Raw genomic sequence first — 25,311 nt, 5'->3', positions numbered from 1 at the left:
GGTCCCACTAAACTCTCTTGGGGACAGACACCAGGTCCCGTACCTCTCTATCCCCCCACCCCTAATTTCGGCGAAGTGCCAGGCTGGCCTATATTCACCCTCTCTAGTTACATGATGGTGAAAGCACATGGGGTGCGGATGGGGATGGGCCGTCCAGACTAACACTCCCCTGAGCCTGTTCTGGCATTAGCACTTGCCCCCTTTGCTCTGTCAATAGAAGGCTGAATGAATGTGCCCATTTGTGCACAGACAGTGGGGATGAATTTGTCTGCCTTAGAAAAGAACAGGAAGGCCTGAATGTTGTGTGTCCCGTGAGGATGCATTGAATGCAAGAGTGTCTCAAGTGGGACATATGAATACTGCTGAAGCAGCTAAATGTTACCTCTCACAGGTGAGAGTGGCCTCAATGCTAGCCTTAATATTGGTTATTTCAGGAGAAATGCAAATGAGTACTTGCTTTTCTACATAAGGGTGCTTTCAATTCATAGTTTCATAAATGAGAATTGCTTTGTTGACTATATGTAAACATTTGAGTATGCTTTGTTGACTATATGTAAACATTAATATCTGCTATGCTAACACTGACAAGACAAGCATTAATGTTAGCACTCAAAGAAAGGCTGAAAATAGATTAAATCATGTCTTCCAGAGTTCATTGGCTTTAGTTATTAGTTCTATTGCTCATACATGAATTTGTGTACATATTGATCTTTTTAGCTGATTTATCTTCATTGTGGATAATCATACACCTTAAAACATGTTAGCACTGCATTGTATCTTTTATCACCCAATCAAAAAAGATTTCTTTATTGACATTTGAAAATTCGCTAAGCTAATGTTAACATTGCTATTTTGTTTCCTTTCCTATGCTTTAGGGTCAGAAAACAGATAACAGCTAGATGCATCTACAACATAACATCTGACTTTAAAAGAAACAACATTAATCCTAGTGAACAATTTATTATTTAATACCCACAATGCACTCTGATGAACAATCAATGTTCTGTAATGGACACAATATAAACTATAATGTTTTGTGGAAAGGGATGTTGAGCATAAAAATAACAGAAACATTATATTTTTGTACTTTGTCAGCTTGAGAACACAATTGCCAACTCGACAGCAAAAAAAGATCTCCTGGAAATGTTAGTGAAACAAACATTTATGTTGACTTTTGTTTGACAGTGAGTTCAGATCATTATGAGCACATAAATCAAACATGACAAACAAATCATGAGGTTTACTGTGACATTCATAACATTCAAGAATCCACAAAACTGACAATTGTAGAAGTGTAATTTGTTACAAAGATGTTTATGCAACATCCCAAAACCATCCCAGTGTCCAATTTCTGGTGCATACAGTAATTAAATCAGTGTCTGAATTGTATGCTTGGTTTTGGAAAAAACAGTCAGCTACATGATTATCATTACATAATGACTGACTCGACTGTTAGTAGCTGTTTTTAATTAATTTATTTATTTTTAAAGAAAGAAATGTGATGCTAGCTATCTCACAGCTTCTGTATGAGCCCCCTCTAAAGAAAGATTCCAGTTCTGGCTTTTTCAGTGTAGAGAAAGGATACAATACTCCTGTCCCAGGTGGGCATGTTGACCCATTTTCTCACAGAGCACAGTCAAGACCAGGACCACACCCTCTAACTTTAGACTTTATTTACAGTCAAGCACAGACCTCTTCTGTATAGGGGTTTTCACTTAAAATTGGCAGAAATAAAACATTTTGAATAGTGTCTGACATTTATATTAAACGTCAATTTTGGATCCTGTCCACGACACTAAACAATCCAGCATAGAACATCACAGCATATGTCTTCAGGCTTCATGATTATGGATTATGGACAAAACATTTCATACTGACACTAAAACTTGGGAATCATGGGCTTCACAAACATATTCACCCCAATATGAAAACCACAAAAAGCAATAAAGGTAGTCCTTAACCACGAGTATTTATGTGAAACCCTTACTCTCTATTCTTTTTTATCCTTTTCGCTTCTCTCTGCATGATATGTTTCTCTTTCACTCTTTGCATCTCTGAGCTGTACAGTACAGTGAAGCACAGTCCAGATGTACTGTTTTGCAAAGCAGGCGAGCACAACCAAGTGTGACAAGCAGTCAGCCGTGGACCATTTAAAAAAATAGTGTACTTCGCACTACCTTCTACACCATTTTGACAGATTTTGGGGCTTATTCAGACCTAATAATACAATACAAGTATTTCCTGCTTAATGTTTTCACTTCCTGTTTTGTGAGGAATGTGCTGTGCAGGGCTCAACACCAGCAGTATTGAGTTGGGGTTTGTTGGCTGTGTAGTGGTTTGAGGTAAGCATATTGCAAGTACAGTATGAATCAGTGGAGAGAAAGTGAGAAAAAATTTAATAAAAATGCAAGAAAGTGGGGAAGAAGAAAAAAGAAAATGGAAAGAAAGTGACATCCTGATACCAGCATCTGGTTTGTTCCTGAAATACATTTCTTATAAGCAATCACAGATTCTCTTTGCTTCAGGTCTTTTTTTGTACATAATTGAATCATTTATTACTGTTTTTAGTGGTGTTTGTTAAGTCAACCATCACCATTGCTCATTCATGGGATTTGAACACTTAGTACTTTTAGTTTTACAAGTATGAGTAGTACCTCACATCATGGTGACTGAAGAAAAATATGCTGTATAAGCAATCAGACTTATAAATTTTGCTTGGCAGATGATAAAAAATGTGTGTGGTGGGGGGGGGGGGGGGGGGGGGAGTATACATTAAACCTGATTTATTACTAGAGACCATAATATTACAGAGACTTGGTGATGTGCTTTTCTTACTGGATAAGCTATCATGGTAAGCTACCATTCAGAACACCTTAGCAACCACTCAAAAATCCTTAGAAACCACAAACCAATGCCTTGGAAACCATCCACAAAACTCTTACTTTGTGTCAGAAACTTTTTGTACAGGTCAGCACCCCTCACATTTTCTTCAAAGGTATTGTCTCATCCGCCAGTCGTCCTGAGTGAAACCAAAAGTGCTCCCCTGCCTTCTTCCTGCATTTGGCTTAATAAACTATTTGGTAGCTGTAGTTTTGTAACTTTCCCTTTTGCCCTTTCTGCAGGTTTTAAACAATTGCCTTACACATGAGCAGGAAACTAGGGAATAACAGTAAAGTGTAATGAGAGAGGAGCTGACGTTTTTTTTTTTCTTTGCTTTGTCCTGGCCTTTATTATGAGGGACTGGCTTCCTCCAGTTTGCTATTCATCAGGAAAGGTTAGTGTATTAGTCCAAAAATCCACCAATACAAATGCTTATATTTTGCTTTGTTTTAAATTACAGATTACAACTTGAAAATAAACATAAAATTCAGAATTTAATATATTTTTTTTTTTATCCCTTTCTTTGAAGTTGACATGAAATGAAAATCTGTTCACCCCATGCTGATTCGTCCATGCATACGTTTTTTTTTTTTTTTTTGAATTCATTATTCAAAATCCCTTCATTTTAATAGTCCACTTTAGACATTCTCCTAACTATATGTAACTTTACTCATTTAACTACATGTTGACTACCGAGTGTTAGTAGACTGTCTGATTGATATCTGCTAACATTTTTGATGTTCCCCCAACAGACATTGTACTATGTCAAATTATTGTACGTCAACTTATTTTACTAACCCTAACCCTAAGCTAACAGTCTACTAATACTCAAATGAGAGTTAGTTGACGCAGAGTCGTTACAAGCCTATATCAGCAGCAGTCATTGTGCCGTCCTAGCGATAATTCTTCCGACATCCCCCCACCGTCCATCCCCTCCTCTATTTCTGTTATTCTCCATCTATTTAGTACCATAATGGGGGGAGGGGGGACTCAGAGCTCAAGCCAAGCCTCGGGTTCGAGCCTCCATCAAGGACGGCAAGCCAAGTTATAAGGTATAAACCAGCAGGACTGGATGGGCAGGCAAACTCGTGAAATACGAGTTAGTTCACATGTAGTTGCAAAGATACTTACAGTTATTCTTAAAGAGGACTATCAAAATAAAGTTAATCAAATTGATCAAGAAGTCACATTACAGAAAAAAATATCTTCCAATACATCACGACTCTAATGACAGCAGCAGTCAAGCTGAGCTCTAACCGTTTTTGTAAAACCTGATGATCATGTTCTCTAGATGATCCAAGAACATCAGACCATCAAAGAAGATGTCTTTTCAAAGGAAATTTGCTTATGTGATTAGTGACCTAGAAATAGTGAAATAATACAAATTTTACTTATATTCTTATTGAATTGTAAATTGACCCAGATTTGTGGTCTCAGACTTTTGGACCCCAGTGTATGTATTTTTATGTGCATGTGTGTTTATGAATGTGTCTCTTGGGGGAGAAACAATGGAAGAACACATGCTGTACCCTCCTTTTCTCAGGCTATTGAAGCGTTACTCCACTCCTTGCTGGGCATTTCATTACCAAGGGACCATATTTCTATGAATTTATGTCAGACCTGAAAGAGGAAGTTCAGCTAATAATACCTAACTAATGCAGTGTGTGATTTGCGTGCGTGTGTGTGTTTGTGTAGGTGAGAGTGTGATCTGGGATGCCCCACCATCATCAGAAAAAGCCATGTGACCTTTGCAGTGGTTCCAGCAGAGAAGCCAAGAGTGAAAAGGTTGTCCTTTCTCTTTCTGTCTATCTCTAGTGTCTATCTGTAAGAAAACGCAGTGGAGGCAGAGGTCAACTTAATGTTTGTGTTTTTAAATTGGGTTAAATCTAGTAAAATTGTTTCAATATAAAGCAAATATGCTTGGTGCCGTCACATGAGCGCTTGCAGAACAAGAGCAGGCGTTGTAGAATTTTTTTATTTCAAACCACTGACACAGAAAAACATTTTATTCTGGAGACAAAGAAAGTGCCTTAGGAATGAGCAAAATTCCTTTCTCTCCTCGTAGGATATGGCTCCTTATTTCCTTGGCGGGGTGCAGGAATAGTGACCAAAAAAGAGAGACGGAGAAAATGAGAAAGAACAAAAGAGAAAGGGAGGGCACGGCGTATTTAGTTGAAGCATGTTTGTATGAGGTCAAGCGTCTGACCCCGTGCATTGCTAGAGACCTGCGGTTGAACTGCTCTCCTCGCTTCTTTACGCTTTCATCTTTAGCTCCATAACTCGAGTCTGTGTGCACACGGCCCCCGCCACCTTTTGATTCCTTTAATTCAATTTAATACATAAACAAATACATGAAGGGAGTGAGGGAGTGAGGGAGGGCAGGATAGCGAGATGAAGGGAGATGGGAAGGGAAGGATGAGAGGATGAAAAGAAGAGGAGACTCGTCTTGATTGTAGCTCATAAAGCTCTCATGACTCGGAGACGAGAGGCCACCATGCTGTTTCTGAAGCCTTAGTCATAAGTCTCCATGCTTTTATTCCCCCATACTATATAATCGTGCCGTTAAAAGATCCGCCGTCTTTTTAGTAATAATTTAGGCATCTTAATTTAGAAGTAAAATATTGTTGTTATTATAGAATGCTATCCGTGGACATAGCTCTTACCTTGCCTCCATGTGCCACGTTAATCTTATGATTTATTGTCCCATGATGCTGTGCAGCCATTTGTATTCAATAATGCTGTCTGCATACTTTCTAATAGCTACTTCTTCTGAATAAGTCATTACTTTGTGACCGTTAAAAAATGTTCTATGTAGTATGAATGTGTGCAGAATTAATATAATTCAGACATACCACATCCATCATGTTGTCGTTGTCATGTGACACACAGCATCTCTTCGCTACCATTCACAAAGCCTCTCCTGTGGCCTCATGAAATAGTAAAGTGGCCATTAAATGCACATTTTAGGATCTCGCTGGAAGTATGAAGCTATCTTTGTTCACCTACTGTTTTATGAATATTGATTTTCACCTACTATGTAGTAGGGAAGTAGGTATGTGTAACCCCTTTCGGTTCTACTCGGCTCACTCGCTCTGAGTGAGATTCGATCATGGTGTTTACAGCATGGGGTCGGGCATGCTTACAAGGACGCTAAAGATGCTAAAGTTTACCCTCATAGCACTTAGCTGGCATCTGTTTCATATACGAATGCAGAAAGAGGATATGTTCAGAATAGCATGTTAGCACACTAGCATAACATTTTCAGAACACACTAGGGAGGCTTTCTTTTTGCCTTACATGTATGATATATTATATTTGCAGTATAACTCAAAATAAATGGAGTACTGTCCTCGACCTGATCCTCTGTTTCCAATGTGATGAATGATGATGGTGTGATGAAGTTTAACGGTCAAAAGTTAACAGAATTAAAAGCAGAATTAAAAATTAAAACGGAGAGGACAAGGACACACGTGGAACCACGCGAGCATGTCACGGTACCTTAGCCTCTACACTGAATAAAGCTTCTCTTTTTCCTTCTACCGTCTCTCTGACGTGGCCCGATCCCATTATTATTTTGAGGAAGACAGCTAGATCCCTCAGGAGTGCCCTGTTTGAGTCCGTTGGATGTTTCATGCTCTGGGAGCCTGGCCAAAGAGAACATCACACACTCACACAAATACCTCCACACACACACACACAAACAGAAAAGCCCAGTGGCATCTATAACTGGCAAACACACAGCAGGAATCCAGCTGAACAGTTACAGTCATGGACTATTGCTATACACACTACAAACACAGCTTTTTCATCGGTGAGGCAGAATATTGTGGACTTTATGAAGGATTTATGAGATTATCTGCTCACTTTACATATAAATATAAATTAAAAAATATCTTGCCAGGTTTCTAGATAATGAAAAATTGACATTTTTAATTAGTATTTTAAGTCTCTCTTTTTTTTTTTTTAAGCATATTGTGTTATTTGCCATGAAAGTTTTAACTTGCTGAGATGTTTCGCATAAATTACTAATGAGAAATAAAAATAGAATCAATTTAGGCAATTGCTGACATACAGTAGCTATCACTTCTTTAATTACACATTACTTTTATAGCTCCATATTATGGAGCTTTAAAAGTAATGTGTAATTAAAAAAGTAATAGCTTAGATAATTTGGTCTTAATAATTGATGAGAAATGTTTGAGTCCACAATAAAATTTCTGTAGTTATATTTCAGATTTTGAAAACCAGTGTTGTTTTGGACCCCATGCTTTCTATAAGTTTTTTTTTTTTTTTTTTTTTTTGTGCGTCAAGCAAGTACAGCTGAGCTTCTATTTACCATATTTGATGTACGTGCTGATCAGCGTTTATATGTGAATAAAATCTTATATAAACCTGCCTCTTTAGAAGATTTTGTGTAACCCTCTAAATTTATATGAACTTTTACGTTGTTTTTATGAACTTTTTTAAGCATTAACATTTTGGTTCTATGCACTTTCAATGGAGGGACAGATATCCTTTGGTTTCATAAAAAAAAAAAAACAGCTTAATTTGTGTATTGAATGGAAATCTTATTTGTTTGGAACAACTTGGCGATGAGTAAATGATGACAGAACTTTCATTTAATCAGGTCAATAATAGACTGGTACCTCAGATAGAATAGAATAGAATAGAATAGAATAGAATAGAATAGAATAGAATAGAATAGAGAGGGTGTGTGATCATTTGGATGGGGGATGGGCATATCTGCACTTGTGCAAGAGTCAGTGTTGACCTGAAGTCGGCCCTCCTCAGCATGGTCTGTGCTGTTGTTGGGTCTCTCTCATTAACTGTTGGCTGGGGTGATGGTTTCCTCAGTCGCCGCACTGGGTTAAATAGCTTGAAAATGAGACCCGGTTAAGAGCTGTTTCCTGCAAGCCTCAGCTGCAAGCACATCTGTGGGAGAAGGCTCCAAACTGCCCCCCACGTGTTTGTTCATGGACTGGACTGATTGCCTTTCCTTCCTCTTCTCCCTCTCTCTCTCTCTCTCTCTCTCTCTTTTTGTCTCAATTTCTCTCTCTCCAACCAAAAAACGTGCTGCTCTTTTGCTTACTTTTCCTTTGGCTTCAGAAAGACAAGCCAAAAGCAAGGCGGTTGAGCAGGAAAAGGAGGACACAGGGACAACAAATTTGTCCACCTAAAAGCATTCTGTACAGTATGGCTCCTCGCATTTGCATGTGATTGGAACCCTCCCAATGTTTGGAGACTGTTGTCTGGGTCAAACCGAAGCACCCTGGGGGGGCTTATATGCTACAGAGGTCTCCTTCTTCCCCAGACGGACTGCCGTTCAAGCACTTAGCTTGTGCATCTGATATCGCTTACCTTAGAGCTCAGCGATGCCTAGGTGAAATTCCCTCTGACGCTTAGTATATGGAACAGCAGCGTATCCGAGCGCTTGGGTGTTTTTGTGTTTGGCCTTGTCCATGTTTTGGCATTTGTGTGCGTTTCTCAGTTTAAACTACAGTAACTACTTGGAAATACGATGCCCTGGAATCGGAAACGTAAATGATCAAACCAGCCTGTAGCCGCAGAAACGTCTCCGTTTGAGAAGAAGATTGACTGTACTTTGCTTTCACATAACGTTAGCAAGGAAGTACTCAGGGAAATTATGAAGTATTAAAACTTTATTTCCTTTATTTGTGTAATGGAAAATGATAAAAACGTACAGCTTAGCAACATCGCCTTGGCTAGGATAGGTCAGTGTTTTTTTTTTTTAATCAATAACAATCAAATAATATTTATTATATAACAATGTGTTCTGAGGAAAGCGAAAAAAGGGATAAGGAGTGAAAATAAATTATCATAATAACAATAACGATAATAACAATTAACCTTTATAAACATTTCTTTGCTTGTATGTCGTATCCATAGAGTCCATTCAGAGGGAATCATGCCCGAGGGGGGTGTATTCCAGCATGTTAGGGGGGATAAACTTAGTGGTCTTCTCTCTTTCCGTCTCTCTTTCTTTGACTCGTCATGTACGCAGCGAGTCAGAGCGAGTGCTTAACCAGAGAGTTTCTGAGAAGGAACTGCCACACAGTGAATCTGCAAAGACACATCCTCTCTTTCAGGACAGTACCAAAGTGACTCAGTAAAACGTAACAAAAAGCTAAAAGCAAAGATAGCTCTCTCTCCCTCTGCTCTGTCTGTGAAGGTCCTCAGTGTCTAGAAGGGAGAGGTGCTTCTTAAACACGCAAACCGTCCTCTATACAAGCTGACGTGGTTGTTGATGAGATGACACCTTCCTCGTCAGTGTCCAACCAGGAACGAACCTGAAACGAACCCCTTCGCATCCCTCACCTGTGGAAGATTTCTTTACGGGAGGGGAGGGGGGTGCGTGGAGATTTTCAGTATGGAGGAGCTAACGCAAGGCCCTTGTCGAGGGGATGCGAGCGAGTGTGGGTCTTCAGTGAGGTTCGGCCCAGGCGGGAGAGCGGCTGGAATGGTGAGGGTGGCTGAATGAGGGGTGAATGGGAGTCGGAGTGGGCAGCATGTGTCCAGAATGGCTGAACGGTGGCAGGTGGCCCATGTGTGGCATGTGGCTTGCCAGAGCACTGGCGCTGCCAAACGGAGAGGTCTTGTCCTGCATGCACTTGGAGAGCTCCTCGAAACCGTCGCCAGATCGTTTACTCCTCTTGGACTTGCTGGACATCTTTCGGTTGCGTGTTTGGATGCCCTCTTTTTTCATGGTCAGTGGCCTGTTGACCTATAAGAAAAGAGATAGTGTAGGTTAATGATGAGCGCAAAGGAAGTAAAAAAAAAGGATGGAGGTCTTAAAGTACTTGTTTTACATAAGCATAGATACTTTTTAAATGTTTTAAGTTTATTAAATGGACTTATGAGAACAGCAACAATTAAAACACATCATTAGTAGATCAAAACTGCAGATTAAAATCTTTATTAGATGTTACAATAAAGAACTGTTATTATCTATCATTTTATTATGTTATATATTTTCACAAATATATGTGACCCTGGACCACAAAACCTATCTTAAGTCGCATGGGTACATTTATAGAAATAGCCAACAATACACTGTATGGGTCAAAATTATTGATTTTTCTTTTATGCCAAAAATCATTAGGATATTAAGTAAAGATAATGCTCCATGAAGATAGTAAATATATAAAAACAGTGCTAAGGACTTCATTTGGACAACTAGTTCAAACTTTTCAAATAGTTGTATCCAAATATTGTCATATCCTAACCATACATCAATGGAATGCTTATTTATTCAGCTTTCAGATAATGTATAAATCTCAATTTTAAAAAAATGACCCTTATGACTGTTGTCCAGGGTCACATTTAACAAATTTTGTGTTATATATATATATATATATTAAAGTATAACCTTTTTATTAGGTAGCTTCTATTCCATGTTCTCTAAAATTCATTGTATAAATTACGCATTTATTAGATGTAGTATTTACACAAATTATACATCAAAGTATATAATATGGTCTTGTATGCTTTCAGGGTTGAATTTCAAACGACAGCTAGACATCGAGAAAAAGCAATTCAGCAGCTTTCCTCCATTGTTTCATTAAGGGGAAATGTATTTATTCGTCTGCTAAATAGATCGCAGCCAAGCTTAACATTAAAAAGGCTAGTTTCAGACAACTCCGAATTGATAGCCTATAACTGACGCCGTATCTTGAATTGCAGACCCGCCCTGCCGTCCTCCTGGGAATAACGCCCTCCTTTGAAACAAAACTGGATTAATCTAAAAAGAAAACGGTCAACGGGCTCTGTCTGACAGGGAAAGCCGGCTTTGCGTCCCCGGCCTCAGTCTTCCCTCTCCTCAATCGATACAAGCTGTCCGCCCACTTGACCACTTCGCTGTCACTCTCGGTGTTTGCGGCTCTTAATACTCACGCTGTGGAGTTTGTAGTAGAGCCCGCAGGCGTTGCACACCGGGTCACCGTTCCCGTTGCGCCGCCACAGAGTGGTCGTGGTTGTCTGGCAGTTCGCGCAGCAGGTGCCAGCTCGCCTCGCAGCAGACTGTAGACAAGAAAAAACAATATTCAGTGCTGTGTGCAACATTAAAACATCCATTATCCAAAACTGCAATGTAGGCCTATACATTTGTTTTAAACAATCCCGTGGGTAACTAAAAAGTCTGTGGCAATGTTAAAGTGTACAGCCTAATTCCGATTACGCATTCCGTGTGGATAAGATTAGGCTATTGCATGAAGTTTCAAAGTTTCTCGACAACCGTAAAAAAAGCCTATTACTTAGCCCTTTTTTCTTCTTCTTTTTTTTTTTTTACAGTAGCACTTCTTTTATTTTTAAAATCTTTATGCAACCGTCGAATGAACTACATAACTTCATCTGATCCACACTGTAATATCAATCAAGGGTTGCTTTGGCTTGAAGTAAAGGCATTCATGATAAGAATCTGATGGGGTGACGTAGGCTATTCTGCACCAGACAGCATTTCAAAACTATCCCCAAATAACATTAAAGCAAATGCGTCCTGGACATATGCAATCTCTTACAGGGGGTCGCCTCCGTGTTTGGGTTAATTAAATATAGCCCGTTCTGTGCATTTAAACACGCGAAATTCAATTTACCAATTTGACCTTGATTTAGGAAAAACTGTGCCCGGGGAAATTCGTTTTATTCTGACCTGTATCTAATAAATTCTGCCATATTTCAGTAAATGCATTAGACAGATCATTAATTTATAACGTTTCGATACACTTCTCGCGTTGATGCCACGAATCAAACGCGTTAGTGGGCGTGGGGACTGCAATCCTCTGTTGTCCATTACGGATCAATTTTTCACACATAATGAGAAACATTTATAGGCATACAACGCAATTTCCCCGCGGTCCATCACATATAGCATTTGCCGTTTGTGTTCGTTAACGATTTACATAATTTCTATTGAGTTTTTGTAAAAAGAGGATCTGAATTTTAAAAAAACGCCGCTATGAATAAAATTAAACAAAACGCAGACGACAACAAAAACACACACATTCCGATACTTCAACTCAGTGCCAGTCGAGCATGACAAACAAGAGAGCAAAGAGTATAAATCCATTTATTTTCCAATCCCTGCCCCAGCCCCTTCACACATAGTGCTCTGATAATCGCTTTACAGTAGATGTCATTGGGGCCTGCCGGGGCCAGAGAACATTCAGCCGGGTTTGTTGAAGACGGAAACACCCGGGAGCCTGGCTTCCTTATCGGGCCCGGGCAGATATCCGGATAGGAAACAACTGGATGGCCTTTGAACAGCGCTCTGAAAACACTTCAGCCCAAAATGCAAAAGCATGGGCCAGCACACTGACTCCATGGAAAACCCTGTGGTCTTTTTTCACCATGAGAACATATAGAGAAGGGGAAAAAAAACTCAGCCTATGTTACACCTACCACTAGCCTACTAAAAATAATAAGGATCATCATAATAAAGAATTGTAGTCTTAAAATTCATAGTTTAATTTTTCTTTGAATATGTCACTATTTGTAATTCAGTACAAAGCTCATGGTTCTCCTGCTATGTAAGTGTCTCTTTTACAACACTGGAAATAAGATTCCCTCTGTATTTACACTCTGATGGTCACTTAGCCAAGGGAAAATTAAATTATGACACATGGCTGATAGAAAAAGACGGTCTCACTCAATTAAACTGCTTGTTGTGTCTCCAAAATGAATCTCTATAATAATATTACATCACGCTTTGAAAGACTGCAAAAATGACTCAATAACAGAATAAAGAGATATAGAGTTTCACCGGCTAATGGATAAAATAAGATTATGTGAACAGAAAAAAAATGTAGCTATAGATTGTATTCTTTGAAAAAGTCATAATTTTTCATCAATCCTGATGCTGAAAAAACTGCCATCCTGTCCAGGTATTTTATTCCAATGAGATATGATTTATATTTAAATAAAAGCGTAAAGGAGGCTTCTTTTACAAGCTGTCCATGAACCACAGAAAAAAAGAAGATTAATAACCAAAGCTTAATCAAGTTTGACTTTTCACACATCTTAATGTTTTCTCAAGAAAACAGTTAAATAATCTCAAAACCTTAGTTTTGCTTTTTATCAATCATCTCAATGCAAAGAGCCATTAAGATAAAGCAAATAAAAAATCACACAAACAAAATCTGCTTTTAAACATCGCATCTAGATTAAACGAGATAATCATGCTGGCAGCGATTCTAAACTGGAACCAGAATCATAAGCCAGCCACACAAAACAAAAGCAATGACATGTGGCTTTCTAAACACCCCCAGAAAAAGTAGATCAAACTGCTAGATCTAAACAGATGCGCTCAGACAATAGTGTGGCAACAGGTTTCTCTCAGTGTGGAGTGGTGATAATTGTACCGGCGTGGGTATTGGTATCAGTGACAGTATCAGAACTAGAAGCAATAATGATAGCGGGAACAATGGCAATAGTAGCAGTATTGTAACAGGCAGAGTAGGGGATCACCAGGGGCTGAGGGCGACAAACAATTGCAGGAAGATTATAGGGAAAATATAACTTTCCTGGAATTGTGCTCAGGCTTTCTGCTTAGTGCTCCTATTTAGCCCTCTTTCTCACGTTTGTGGGGAACCGAAAGAATTCTGGAGGGCTCATTGACTCACCAGTCTGCGCTTTGGTTTGATAAGGGGTCGGTTCTGGCCGTTCATCTTGTGGTACAGGCCGCACGCGTTGCAGAGGTAGTGGCCCGTTCCGTCCCGCCGCCACAGCGGGGTGGAGGTGGCTCCACAGTTCACACATTCACGCCCCTCTGTGCAGAATTCAAGTGGAGGAAAGCAAAGGGAAATTTATATAATTACGAGGTTCACACTCCATCTACAATACAGGAACACAGGGTCATGCAAAGGCACGTTCTGGGCAAAGAAAACCAACTCCCAAGTTAATTAGACAATATCTAACATGACATCCACACTGGAATCTCTCATCTGAGCTGGATGTATTACATAATTGATATCGGAATTTGTGAATGTGCATGTGTTTGTGGATGAAATAACATTTTTGTCACTGCGTGACTATGTGAAAACTGAGCAATACATCCAGGTTCTGCTCTTGAATTACCTACAAACCAATCTTTTCTTTGTCTGCTTCAAAAGGAACACCAAATACCAGTCTCTTTTTGCAGCTACAATATTTTCAAGACAAGAAAGTGATTAAAATGTGAGTTAATTCTATGCAATACATCCCCATTCCCGTTTATCAGCCAGCTGTCCCGGCTTGTCCTATTCTCAGGTGTCATATCACAGTAAAGCACCCTAACCTGCTGGAAAGGGCCGTGCGCTTTAATTCATATGCTCTTCCTCCTCACTCCCCTGAGCACCTCTCCATTATTCACATTATAATGTGAGATAGTCGCTGTCCCACCCTGACCAGAGAAAAGAATCTGCCCGGACAATGGACGCTCTTTTGAGGTGTATGGGATGTGTTGTAAGTCAGACATTTTCATTCCATTTTCTGTTTAGGCTTGACATGCTTAGAAGTATCACTTGCATTTTAAATGTACTGAAACTTGGTGAAAACGGGCCTGCAGATGGGGTGAGTAATTAGAGGAGGTTCACTAATGCATATTTTCCAATCCATATCTTATTTTAAATTAAATTTTAAAATAAATAAATATTTTTTATTCTGTCAGTGCTCAATCATGTTTGTAGGACTGATTTGATTGTTTACATTGAATCTCTTCAGCTAAAGAATGAACAAAAACAATTTACTATGAAGTTCAAAATGGTTCCATTCACCACTGTACACTCAATCCTAACAATATTTTCAGAACAAGATATTTTCCATATCATAGGTTGGCTAAATAAATAAATAGCCTACATAAAATGTTCAAACAATGATAAGGGCATGTTTTGCATTTCTGAACTTCTGAGGTTAATACACAATATTTACTATTCATTCATTTATGAAGCAACTTGTATTTACACAACTTGTATTTAATGTCACATAATAATAATTACACATAAGTAATATGTGTAGTGTAACTGTAATGAAAAGTGTTTTAAATAATAGATCAAAATAAAGTACTTCGTTAGCAGTGCATCAGGCCGAGGTCGTGCATAAATAAGTACACACACAGCAGGGTCCTTTCGCCTATGAAGGCCTGTCCCGCCGGGGTTTTGTTAGTATTTGGGTCGTGGGAGGGCTGAGGGGGGAGTATGTCGTGATTTGTTCAGCTGAAGGTATACAGGATATGACTGGAGCCAGCGCGTCGTGACTGCTAAACGTTTTAAGCGCAATAAGGGCTAAATTTAAAGGAAAACACAGCGTGAGGCAACACGCAGCCCGACAAATAAAATCATTCAACTTCATGGAGGTACCTGTTTTTTATTTTATTTATTTTTTTAATAATTCAAGCCAAAAGTTCTGCAAAAGCTCGCAGTTTTCCACTATTTGTTTTATTTGTCACTTTATGCAAAGCATTTTCATCACAACACCTTTGATAGCATAGACGGGTATTTGATCTCTTAATCATTCGTTGACTGGATCCCTTGCAATGTTTTATCATAATGTTGGACATATTTGTTTTAACTTTATAATTTGTCATTTTGACTGAATTGTCTTCACCAGGAGGCTAATTAAATTCAGCGTAGTCGAAAAATGCAATAAACTTATGTAGTGACTTTTAAAAAATATCGATTAAAAGTTAAAGTTAGGCTAAATAATATCGATGTGTGTGGAGCAGTAGTGTTTATAGAGTGTTTACACAGTTCTCTTTAGTTAGTAGTTTATGCATGATAACCACTTTTTATGTCTTCTGAATGGCACCTTCAAGTTGTTGTTTTTTTTTGTGGTATTTTTTTAAGAGCTCCCGAAACTTGTAGTTTGTCATAATTCAAAAATTGCGGTGTTTATTTGCCTCGAGGGAGATTCCTAAAATGGCAGTCGAATTCATCTAATTAGACAAAAAAAAATTCATATAAAAGTAAAGAGTTGTGTCTTGAGAAAAAAAAAATTATATCTGAGAAATCTATAGGCCAGTAAATTTTTCAGGACGCCTTGTATTTGGCTAGCCTACATTTAATTATTTTTTTGAGCATTACACGAAATCCTACACATATATTATTGTTCTTTATTATTGTTACATGTGCAAAAAAATGCAAAAATGCTTTTTAAAATGCTCCCTATGATAATGTTTCTCTAAACATGCCTATCTTCACTTCGGGTCAGAGCTAATGAAACTCACCTGAGCACGACCGCGTCTTGCTTTTGCATTTAGGTGTGAAGCTTGAAGCGGATCCACTGAGGAGGGTACCAGGATGAAACAGACCGCCGCCGTACTCGTGTGGCGCGGGGAGAGAGTATGTTGGGTAGGTTGGGATGGGGTGGTGCGTGGACGGTGTTTGGGCGCTCATAGCCAGGCTTCCCCGAAGAGGGCTACATCCCTCCATTTTCATCCCATCAGCGATGGACACTTGGTACTTGATGGACTCCTTTTCATCCATTCTTGCAGTGGCGGAGGTCGGAGAAGAAGGGCCGGGATCCGGTGAGACGTCTTTCGGTGGGGTTGGGGGGAAATTGTAGAGGGGATGTGGACTGGAGTGGGCTACGGATGTGAGGGAGGAGACGGGAGCGGTGCTGGAACTGCTGCTGCACGGGTAACCGGCGCTGGCGGGGTGCAGGCCAGGCTTGCTGAAGTGACTGACCGCCCAGGCGTTGTGGTGGGCGGCGGAGAGCGCTGCCTTCCCGCTGTCCAGCCAAGGAATACCGGGACTGTGTATGAGGTGTGGTCGGCAGACCTGACTTCCCGTGAGACGAGCTGAGAAACACAAGAAACCAACATAAAGCTCGATCCGAAATGAAAATTAGGCTACTAGCAAAATTTATATTTACTCCGCTAGAACAAAATGTCTAATGTTAACTTCTCACCTGTTGCCCTCGTACTCGAACAATATAAATTTGGCATTGAGATCAAATAAAACTTATTATGCAACACACAAAACCGCGGTTGATGATTCACCTTTAGTTCAATCTGCACGCGAACACTTAAAATATATTTTCCTTCGCCTCGACGTGATTTTCCCAACAAGAACAGACGAAAAAATCCTTTGAAAACCGACAAACGACAACTTTTTACCGAAGCCTGTTGTTCGCACAAATTACACTCTTGAACTAAGAAGTTCATCAGGAATTTTTCGTTTTGATTTGGCATCCGGGAAGTGCCTTGATCCCCCTCTCTCTCTCTCCCTGACACGAACTTCCCTTTCCTCATCAAGTCATTCGCTGGACATTTTTTTTTTCTTCTTATCTTTACATTTCAACATGCACCTCATCGCAGAGAAGAAAGCCGATGCTATCTAACATTTTTGACACATCCTTTTTCTCGGCTAATTTGTATCATTCAGACGCACAGTCCCACGCATAGGTAATATAGTTTTGTGCAAAACAACAACAACAACATTTACATAAGCATATCTTTAGTTAAGTATCGAGAAGCCTTTAGGCCGCACTAGGTTTCACTTCAAAGCCCGTGAGAGTAAAAGTCATCGAAATCTCTCACGCACAACAGGGTTGCACTAAAGATTTAGTTTTACATGATGCCAAATAATGTCAACAATGTCCAATTTATTCACTACACTTTTTTAAACACACGAGTAGCATATGCAACCAAGAACCACGTAAACAAAATATGTCTTTCGCCATATATGGACAAGATTTTAAATGTTAAATATAAATAAAAACATATATTTATCAGTAGTAATAGTAACAATGGGCCTACTATTTCATACAGCTGCACAAATACGTTCATGTTTAGCCCTAAGCCTATTAAATAAATAAACAAGTGGTAGCCAAGGCTATTACATAATTTATCAAACTTTTTTTCATGATAAATGTAGCCTAACGTGAAACTGCATAATTACATATACATAAAAAACATATATTCTGTCATCAAAATATTATATGTAGCCTACTAAATTTGACGTAAAGAAGCATCATACCGTGTGCTTGTCCGTATGATACTCTAGCTCGAGAATTGGGGTAGTAAGGGTTCCCCTGCGAGTCCAAGTGATTCAAGAACACATCCACCTCGTCCGGGGGCAGAAGAGGGGCCATGGGCTCCATGTAATTGTGTGTAAGCCCGTGATGATGGGACTCTGGGTGCTGGCCGTTGAGTACCGCATGATGATGGGCCATCCATCGAGACTGATCGGCCGCAACCTCCATGTCCGCGCTTCGAAAATGTTTTTCTAGATGTCTACTGAAAACCTTTCGGACGCTAACAGACCCAGGAGCACCACTATGGTCCTTTAGATTATTGAAATATGCGTCGTGAGTTTACTGCTTCAGTTGGTGATGCCCTATTTTGCACATGCCCTTATTTTTGGAGAAATAGAGGTCCTGCACCTTTGCTTTCAACAATGCCCAGGAACACCTGTAAGAGAATAACAAACAGATGCATCTCAGTTTTTTTTAAGGTTTAATACATTGGAAGACTTAAGATCTTTATTAGATCTAATTTCGTACAATATATATGAATTTTATCGAAATATGGGTTGCAACCTGTAAAACGAAGTCGCTGCGTAACAGGCTCAAGCGCACGCAAGACCCATCGAAAAGTACTTACGGCGCAAAGTAGCATTTCAGCACTGCAATCCTCGGTTTATTTTCCCGTGCTATTCACGTACAAAGAACGTTAATCCTCAAGATGTCTGCTGACATTAGTAATTCGCCACTGGTTTAAATGGTCCACAGCACCAATTGTTAAACTCTCCCTTAAAAAACCTCTGCGGCTGTCCGAAGCGGAGAGAAGTCTCATTAATGAATTGCGCCTGTGTACTGTCGGATCTGGCGCCAGTAGATTCCATATCTTACGAAGATGGGCGGGGACACTGGCTGGCAGTGATGGCTCTGTTAACCAATAGCAGATCGCGATGACTGCCATTGGCTCGGACACCACGCTTTCCGAAATGCCACGGCGACTCTCGGCCTAGTGCTCCACATTCAGAGAGCTGAGAGACCCATCATTCAGCGGAGCAATTTACTGAGATCTTTTTAGCTTTCTTTAGAGCTTCACATTGGTGATAATGTGTGATAATGTTGCTTTTTTAAGACTAAGAGCGCAGAATGAGCTGAAATTATAAATGTAAATGTGAAGTCTTATACCCTTCATCAGAAAGTTAATCCAGACAAAAATATTTTAAATAATTGTATTTGCAACTGAAAAATAATATTAACCGACATATTTATTTATACAAATAGTGCCAACTAGCAATGATTTTAATTTTCTCTATTTTAATTTTCTCTATTTCAGTTATCATAAACTTTTGTTTAGAATTTATTAATGTGATTAGGACCATTAACATTTGCTTAAAACAACAAAACCTGTATCATTGAAGTGTCACATGTGATATATGCCTAATGCAAACAAACACAAGTCCTAGCACCTCAGGCATTAATTGGGGAGGAGTATTTTATGGTCTCTAAATTGGGGGCTATTGTTCTTGCGCGTCTAATTGTTTTAAATTAGTTGTCACCACATTCTTCTTGTGAAAACGTTGTCTTTGTATGCTGTTTCAAGCGATCAAACGTCACTTTGCATATTAATAGCAGGCCTGTCTCTCGGTGGTGCCGACAGGTCTCATGGGCAGGTCCAAATAGAGCCAATTGGTGGCCATTAGGGCAGATTTTTGCTTACAATTATCTCATTGCAAAACAAGCAGCAGGCTTGCCCACCGCAGGCAGAAAGACAGAACGTCGCCAATTAGCTTGATAAGCGTTTAGATAAACTGTGGATACAGGTTAGTCAGCTGAAGACTTCATTTGCATTTAGAGTTTATAGCTTTCACCTCTCAACCTTAAATATGCCTGTCTATCCTATTCGTTAAAAAATGTTATCTTTCCTATTCCACACGTTTTAAATTTGTTGGGAAATCATGCAGCTGAAACTCCCATTCAAATAAACATTTATTAAACATAAAATCCCATTGACTGTTACTAAGGATATAGAAACGTGCTCCTTTGGATAGCTGCTTCTCACCTCTGTGGCCCCAGACTGCTTGTAGCAACGCTTTGTGTATATTAATTATTCATTTAGCTTGTCTGGTTGGATCAATCAAAGAGAACACAAGATAAACTTGTCTACCAGGGTGCTCCAGCTCGTGGTCATTTTGCTTTCTTAATGCGGTAACACTCTTTTACACCAAGGTTTACACCAGAACCAGTTTCCAGATGAGAAATTGCGTTTTTTAACACATCCTTCGAAATAATTGTGGTGTGTCTATCGGATAATATGTGTTATTATTATTATTATTGAAAGCAGGAGTTTTAGTCTGTGTGCTCTCCTCTGAAGCAGCAATGATTGACAGGCAATAATTGGAGCGCGAGCTCAGGCCCCCACCGGCCGCCACTCTGACGCCGTGACTTGACGTCACAGTATCTCGGTAAAGGAGGAGAAAAAAATATAGATGTGCTACAAAAGACTTTTCCAAAGCTATCTACAACTAGAAATGTAATGCACTCAGCATTGATGCAGCACTGAGCACTTGAACTATAGGCTACAGAACTTCAATATCAGATGCTTAAATCCCTTTTTTAACACATTGGATTCTGGCCAGAGGCCCTACACAGCACAAAAAGCCCTGGCAGCCCGAAGCCAACTAATTAGTATGAACAGGATAATATGATGCTTAGTTTTGCAATGTAATGATCCATTTTACACACATTTTTACATTCAAAAGGTGCAATAGGCCTACCAGATTATGCAGACATAAATAGAAGTTTGTATAAATTTAAGGCGTCTAAAATGGCCTCTTTGTCATATCTGCTTTGTCACAGACTGAGTGCTGTGCTACTGCATAATCCAAAATAATAGCCTATACAAAAAGAGCCTTTACAAAGGCGACTTGAGGCTGCTCCAAATGTAATGTAAAATGCAGTAGGTGTGACACCCAGCCATTAACAGGCTATTAAAGTGAAAAATAAGTAAATCAAATAAAATATTTGAAATAGCTATATTAAAATGTTATATTTTTATTATCAATTAGGTTGTTAATTGTGCAGCATTAAACCGTGTAAATGTATATTTTATGCATTCTGGTGTAGCTTTAGTACCGCCTTTTAGCTGCGCATATATGGCTTTATACTGTGTTCTTCTAGCTAGCTCTAGCCATGCCATCGCAACCAGTTTTAGCACTGATAACGACTCTTGGTTTAACTCCCCCGAGGCTAAATATTCTTTAGAGAATACCTGAACTAAATACCTGTGGTAATCCTGTTGCTCTCAATGTTAAAACAAAGAGACTGTCCTTTTTGGTACTTGGAGTTGTTACCCCCGGCTGAGGACTCTAGCTCATCCTTCTTTAAACGCGTGTGTATGCAGGTTCAGACTTTATTTCTTATGTAGCCTAACACCAGTTGGGTCGTCCACCATGTGTGACTGTGACGACGACAATGACATCACGTTTGTGATGTCACATTAATTCACCTTAAATTAATTGCATCAAAAATAATGGAGAGCGCTGGAAACAAGCTGCGCGAAAATGGAGGCAATCATTCCTTTAATTAACAGGTGCCGTGAAATGGCTTTGCCCGTTCGTTCCCTCACCGCGCATTTATCATTCTCCGTGGGGTTAAAAGAGGGCAGGAGGGGGCAGAAAGCGGCGCAGAAGGGTTTGTGAAGATAAGCAGGCACTGGGATATAGGGGGAATGACACAGACCAGCTGAAGCGGTATTGTCCTTTACTCACGGGTAATTAGATTGTGACAGGGCACTCGGGGGCAGACACAAGCACATGCAGGCAAAGTCACAAGCCTTCTGTCCTCTGCTGAAGCATGGATAACAGGGATTGAAAGCAAAGCGTTTCACCCTCGTTTCATTTCACCCAACAATCCACATTATTTTGTAGCAAAGTCTCCTATTTGTACATGCGTTAGCAGTATTAAACGATGCCCCAGCTGCGTTTATTCTAGCGTGCCGCTTTTTGTCTTAATGCGTAAAGTTCTTAATCTGAGTGATAGCGTTAGTTTAGTCAGAAAATGATCCTGTGGCAGTCATAAATCTGGAGGTGATGACAGCGCGCTCGCCCTCCTTTTGTGGTTGACAGCTCTTGAAGTCAATGATTTAAATAAACAGCACAGGTGGGCTAATGCAAGCGTCCTCGGGGCATTCCAGAGAAAGCTAATTTCTCACACACATCACATTTGCTTTCACATTTTTATAAAAAAACAAAACAAGAAAAAAACATTACGCTCATTTGAAATGTTGGCAGAAAATGACGTTACTTCATAGGCTACGTTTTTTTGTATGCCAAGGTTAGATTTGTTGAATATCCAAATTGTATTCTCACAATCATAAATTTCAGCATGGACTAAATCTTAAATGTTCTATATTGTATTTTGCATGTGCATTATTTTATATAGCCTAAGTCGTACATATTAATAAATGAATAAATATGTTGTATTATAGCGGTGTAAATGTGTGGAATTGCATATAGGGTATGTTCCTTATAAATTAAAATGAGTAAATAATAATTTTACAAATATTATAATATCATGCCCCACATTAGCGCATGTGAATAGGTAGTATCTAGACTATATGAAAATATGAAGATGAAGACGATAATCTCTGTAGTAACAATCTCCGTCGTTTTAGTCTTTTCTATTATAACTCATAATGCCTGCAGTCGTACAAATAACAGATTTAGTAAAACAATATACATTTTATTTTTGTATTGAATGTATTTATTATTATTATTATTCAGACTTACAAAATGCATTATATTGTCTTTTTGTTTTATTATAAAACATTTAAAACTGCAATCAAACTACACTAATTCTTTTCATTTTAAAGGGAATAAAACGCAGTCCCTAACACAGCATAATTAGCCCATTCTGCATTTACAGTTCTCTTTATAAATACCTCGCTAAAACGCGTGAATAATCTCTTAGTTTTACTCGACTTCACGCTCGCGGTGTCGAATGATAGCCAACGCAAAACGCGTCTTACCAGTGTTTATGATTAGCCTCTCTCCTCTTGACATTTCGCAGAGAAATGTGTCCTGGGGCCAATTCCGTGTGGCACCGTCTTTGAAGGAAGAGTAGCGGTGATTCGTTGCGCGCTGAGAAGCGCGGCTCTGGGCGCAGTCCTCTCTAGCTGGCGATGCCAACCTTTCCAGACAGTTAAGCGTCTTTCCAGAATGCTTTCGATGAGGAGCTTTCTTCAGTGACTTACGGTGTGGTGTAGTGTCTGACACCTCGTACTCTATCTTGTCTTACTCTCGCTGTCTCTCTGTCTCTCTCTCTCTCTCTCTCTGGAAACAGCGAAACTTGAGGCACAAAAGTAGGGCTGCTGCAACGTAGCCGTGCGTCAGCCAATCTGGTCTTCCGGGTCGTGCTTTGATGGTTAAAAGCTGTGCTGAAGCTGTTATGTGTGTTCTCACTCGTATAATTATGAAACAAGACCCAGTCGCTAAAGGCTTTGCGCATAGCTCATACATTTGGACCTTCGCATAGGCAAAACAATGCGGAGAGGATTTGCGCCCAAGACTGTCACTCTTATTAGGTTTGGCACACTTCATTTCTAGATTTTTTTTCTTTGATATTACTATACGATTGCAGGAATGATTATGAAAGCTACCCCCACCATAAATAGTTCAGTAGGCCGATGCATTTGTACAGTAATTATTGCAGTTCTCATTACATCACTGCGATGTTGCAGATGTGCTTGTTTGAGTGTTGTGAATATGTAAATCTTTACTTTTAATATGACACGCCTTTAGGCTTCCCATTTTAATGAATTCTATCCCTCCTTGATCTTGTCTATAATATGTTGCGACGTTGCGGTCGACCTTGCCTTCCCCCAACCCAGCCAGTTTTAACTGTCTCACACATAACACCAACTTTTAAAACATGCAAAGCCTCGGTAAATCTCTGGCACGAGACCGTGGGCTCGCGTGCAGCGGCTCAGGCAGGGCAGGTGCAGCTCCAGCCTCTCGCGCCCGGCTTCCCCCAAGAGTGCACGCGCACAATGAAAGCGCGAGAGGAGTGAACTCTGACAGAATTAATTGCATTATATAGAATGATCAAAATAACAATGTCCAATGCCAGCTATTGTTTTGTATTCATTCAAGGGACCGCGAGCGGTGAAGGATTCAAGTCAGTCAAATCAGAACTACTTCTGGCTGCTACATGATGGTGAAATAGCGGGCCTGTCGGATTATGATAAAATCAAAATTCTACAAAATCCTTGGTTTCCCCTTTGTCTTGTACTTATCAGTAAAGATGGAATACCATATTTAGTTTTTTAAAAGAGACAAGTATTGGCTACTCATTGACAGAGTTTCCGGCAAACTTGGAAGAATCGTTTTGTATTGTGTTTATCGTTTGCTATTTGAGTGCTTCAGTTAATATCACTTTGTGAGGATAATGTCATGACACGAGTTGGCATAGCCAACTTAATCATATCTTATTAGGTATAACAAAAGAATATTTCTGATACAGGCTGTTTCGTGCATTTCTGGTTGCTGAAAGCGAATCGCGTAATTTTGGAGGAAACACTCCTGGATGCTCTGTAGCTTAAGTTTAATTTGCACCATAAAATGTTCGTTTTTGTCCGCCTCATGCAACTTTTGCGCCTAGAAAAACAAGTGTCGATTACACCATGAGATGTAAATGACGAGTAAAAATAAGGAAGAGTGTGATATTGCTTCTTTCAATAACACCTTAAATGCCATTCTAAATCTCTCGTTCATTTAAATCGAAAACAAAGGAAAATCATGCCATTAAGAGCATTATTCTATCACGATGAACTAAACATAATTTCTAACATTATTATATTATTATTCAAATTGTTGTTGTTAAAAATAATATTTTACTTTATTATAAATAGGCCTATGGATTTTAGCCTGTGCGGATTTATTAAAGATCGTATTAATGCATCTTTTGTCGTGTTAAAGCGTTAGGAGCAGTAGGTGCTGGGTTTACAGGAGCTTTGCAATCTGACCAGAAGAAGATGCTCACTCATGATGCGTGCGAGATAAGCGCTTATCAGTCTCGAGCTTGCATCTCCAACGCATAAAAAAATCCTACTTTAGACTAATAAAGGCGACTGCCAAGCGCGCCTGCTCCTTTCCAGCAGCTCACTGTGGCAGACACGGTGACATTTCCATTTCACGTTGTCCATCAAAGGCATAGCTGTCTCTGAGTCTGATCTCACTGCGTCAAAGTGTCCTCGAGAATCCGACTCATTTTACCCTGAAAAACAAGTTCTCTTGCCTTTTTATTAAGGCTAAATAGTGAATGGCAAAGCCACACGTTTTTTTATGCAAGAAAACATTTATTTCACAAAGTATGTTGTTGCTGTTTTGTTATGAAATTATTTGTTTCTATTTTTAATATTCCCCCCCAATTTCTTATATTATTTAAAGGGCTCTAAAGTTATTATTTATATATGCATGCATCAGATGC

General features: G+C 39.5%; 1 protein-coding gene across 3 annotated transcripts; it reads right to left on the bottom strand.

The window, feature by feature from the left end:
* Positions 1-8,524: 8,524 nt before the first annotated feature.
* Positions 8,525-23,155, bottom strand: LOC306854900 (GATA-binding factor 2-like). Of its 3 annotated transcripts, none has more exons than XM_079393205.1 (6): positions 22,853-23,155; positions 17,847-18,280; positions 16,094-16,666; positions 13,515-13,660; positions 10,792-10,917; positions 8,525-9,622 (listed from the first exon to the last, which is right to left on the bottom strand). In XM_079393205.1, exons 2-6 carry the CDS (start codon positions 18,070-18,072, stop codon positions 9,323-9,325), a joined length of 1,371 nt encoding a protein of 456 aa, XP_079249331.1. In that variant the 5' UTR covers positions 18,073-18,280; positions 22,853-23,155; the 3' UTR covers positions 8,525-9,322. The 3 variants fall into 3 exon arrangements, with proteins under 3 accessions (XP_079249331.1, XP_079249330.1, XP_079249329.1); XM_079393204.1 differs by lacking the exon at positions 22,853-23,155 and adding an exon at positions 18,473-18,686; XM_079393203.1 differs by lacking the exons at positions 17,847-18,280; positions 22,853-23,155 and adding an exon at positions 16,777-17,083.
* Between the last annotated feature and the right edge of the window lie 2,156 nt (positions 23,156-25,311).

The sequence above is a fragment of the Barbus barbus genome (genome assembly GCF_936440315.1).
Source record: "Barbus barbus genome assembly, chromosome: 35".
In the NCBI taxonomy this organism is placed as follows: domain Eukaryota; kingdom Metazoa; phylum Chordata; class Actinopteri; order Cypriniformes; family Cyprinidae; genus Barbus; species Barbus barbus.
The sequence above is the reverse complement of the archived record's forward strand: the minus strand, read 5'-3'. Positions and strand labels throughout refer to the sequence as shown.

Bases quoted from the DNA above. Each gene is read 5' to 3' on its own strand.
- LOC306854900 (XM_079393203.1), bottom strand. From the start codon at position 17,059: ATGCCAAATCAAAACGAAAAATTCCTGATGAACTTCTTAGTTCAAGAG. The intron at 10,918-13,514 runs GTGAGTCAATGA...TCTTGTCTACAG, and splicing joins TCAAACCAAAGCGCAGACTG to TCTGCTGCGAGGCGAGCTGG. The intron at 9,623-10,791 runs GTGAGTATTAAG...CTTTTCTTATAG, and splicing joins TCTACTACAAACTCCACAGC to GTCAACAGGCCACTGACCAT.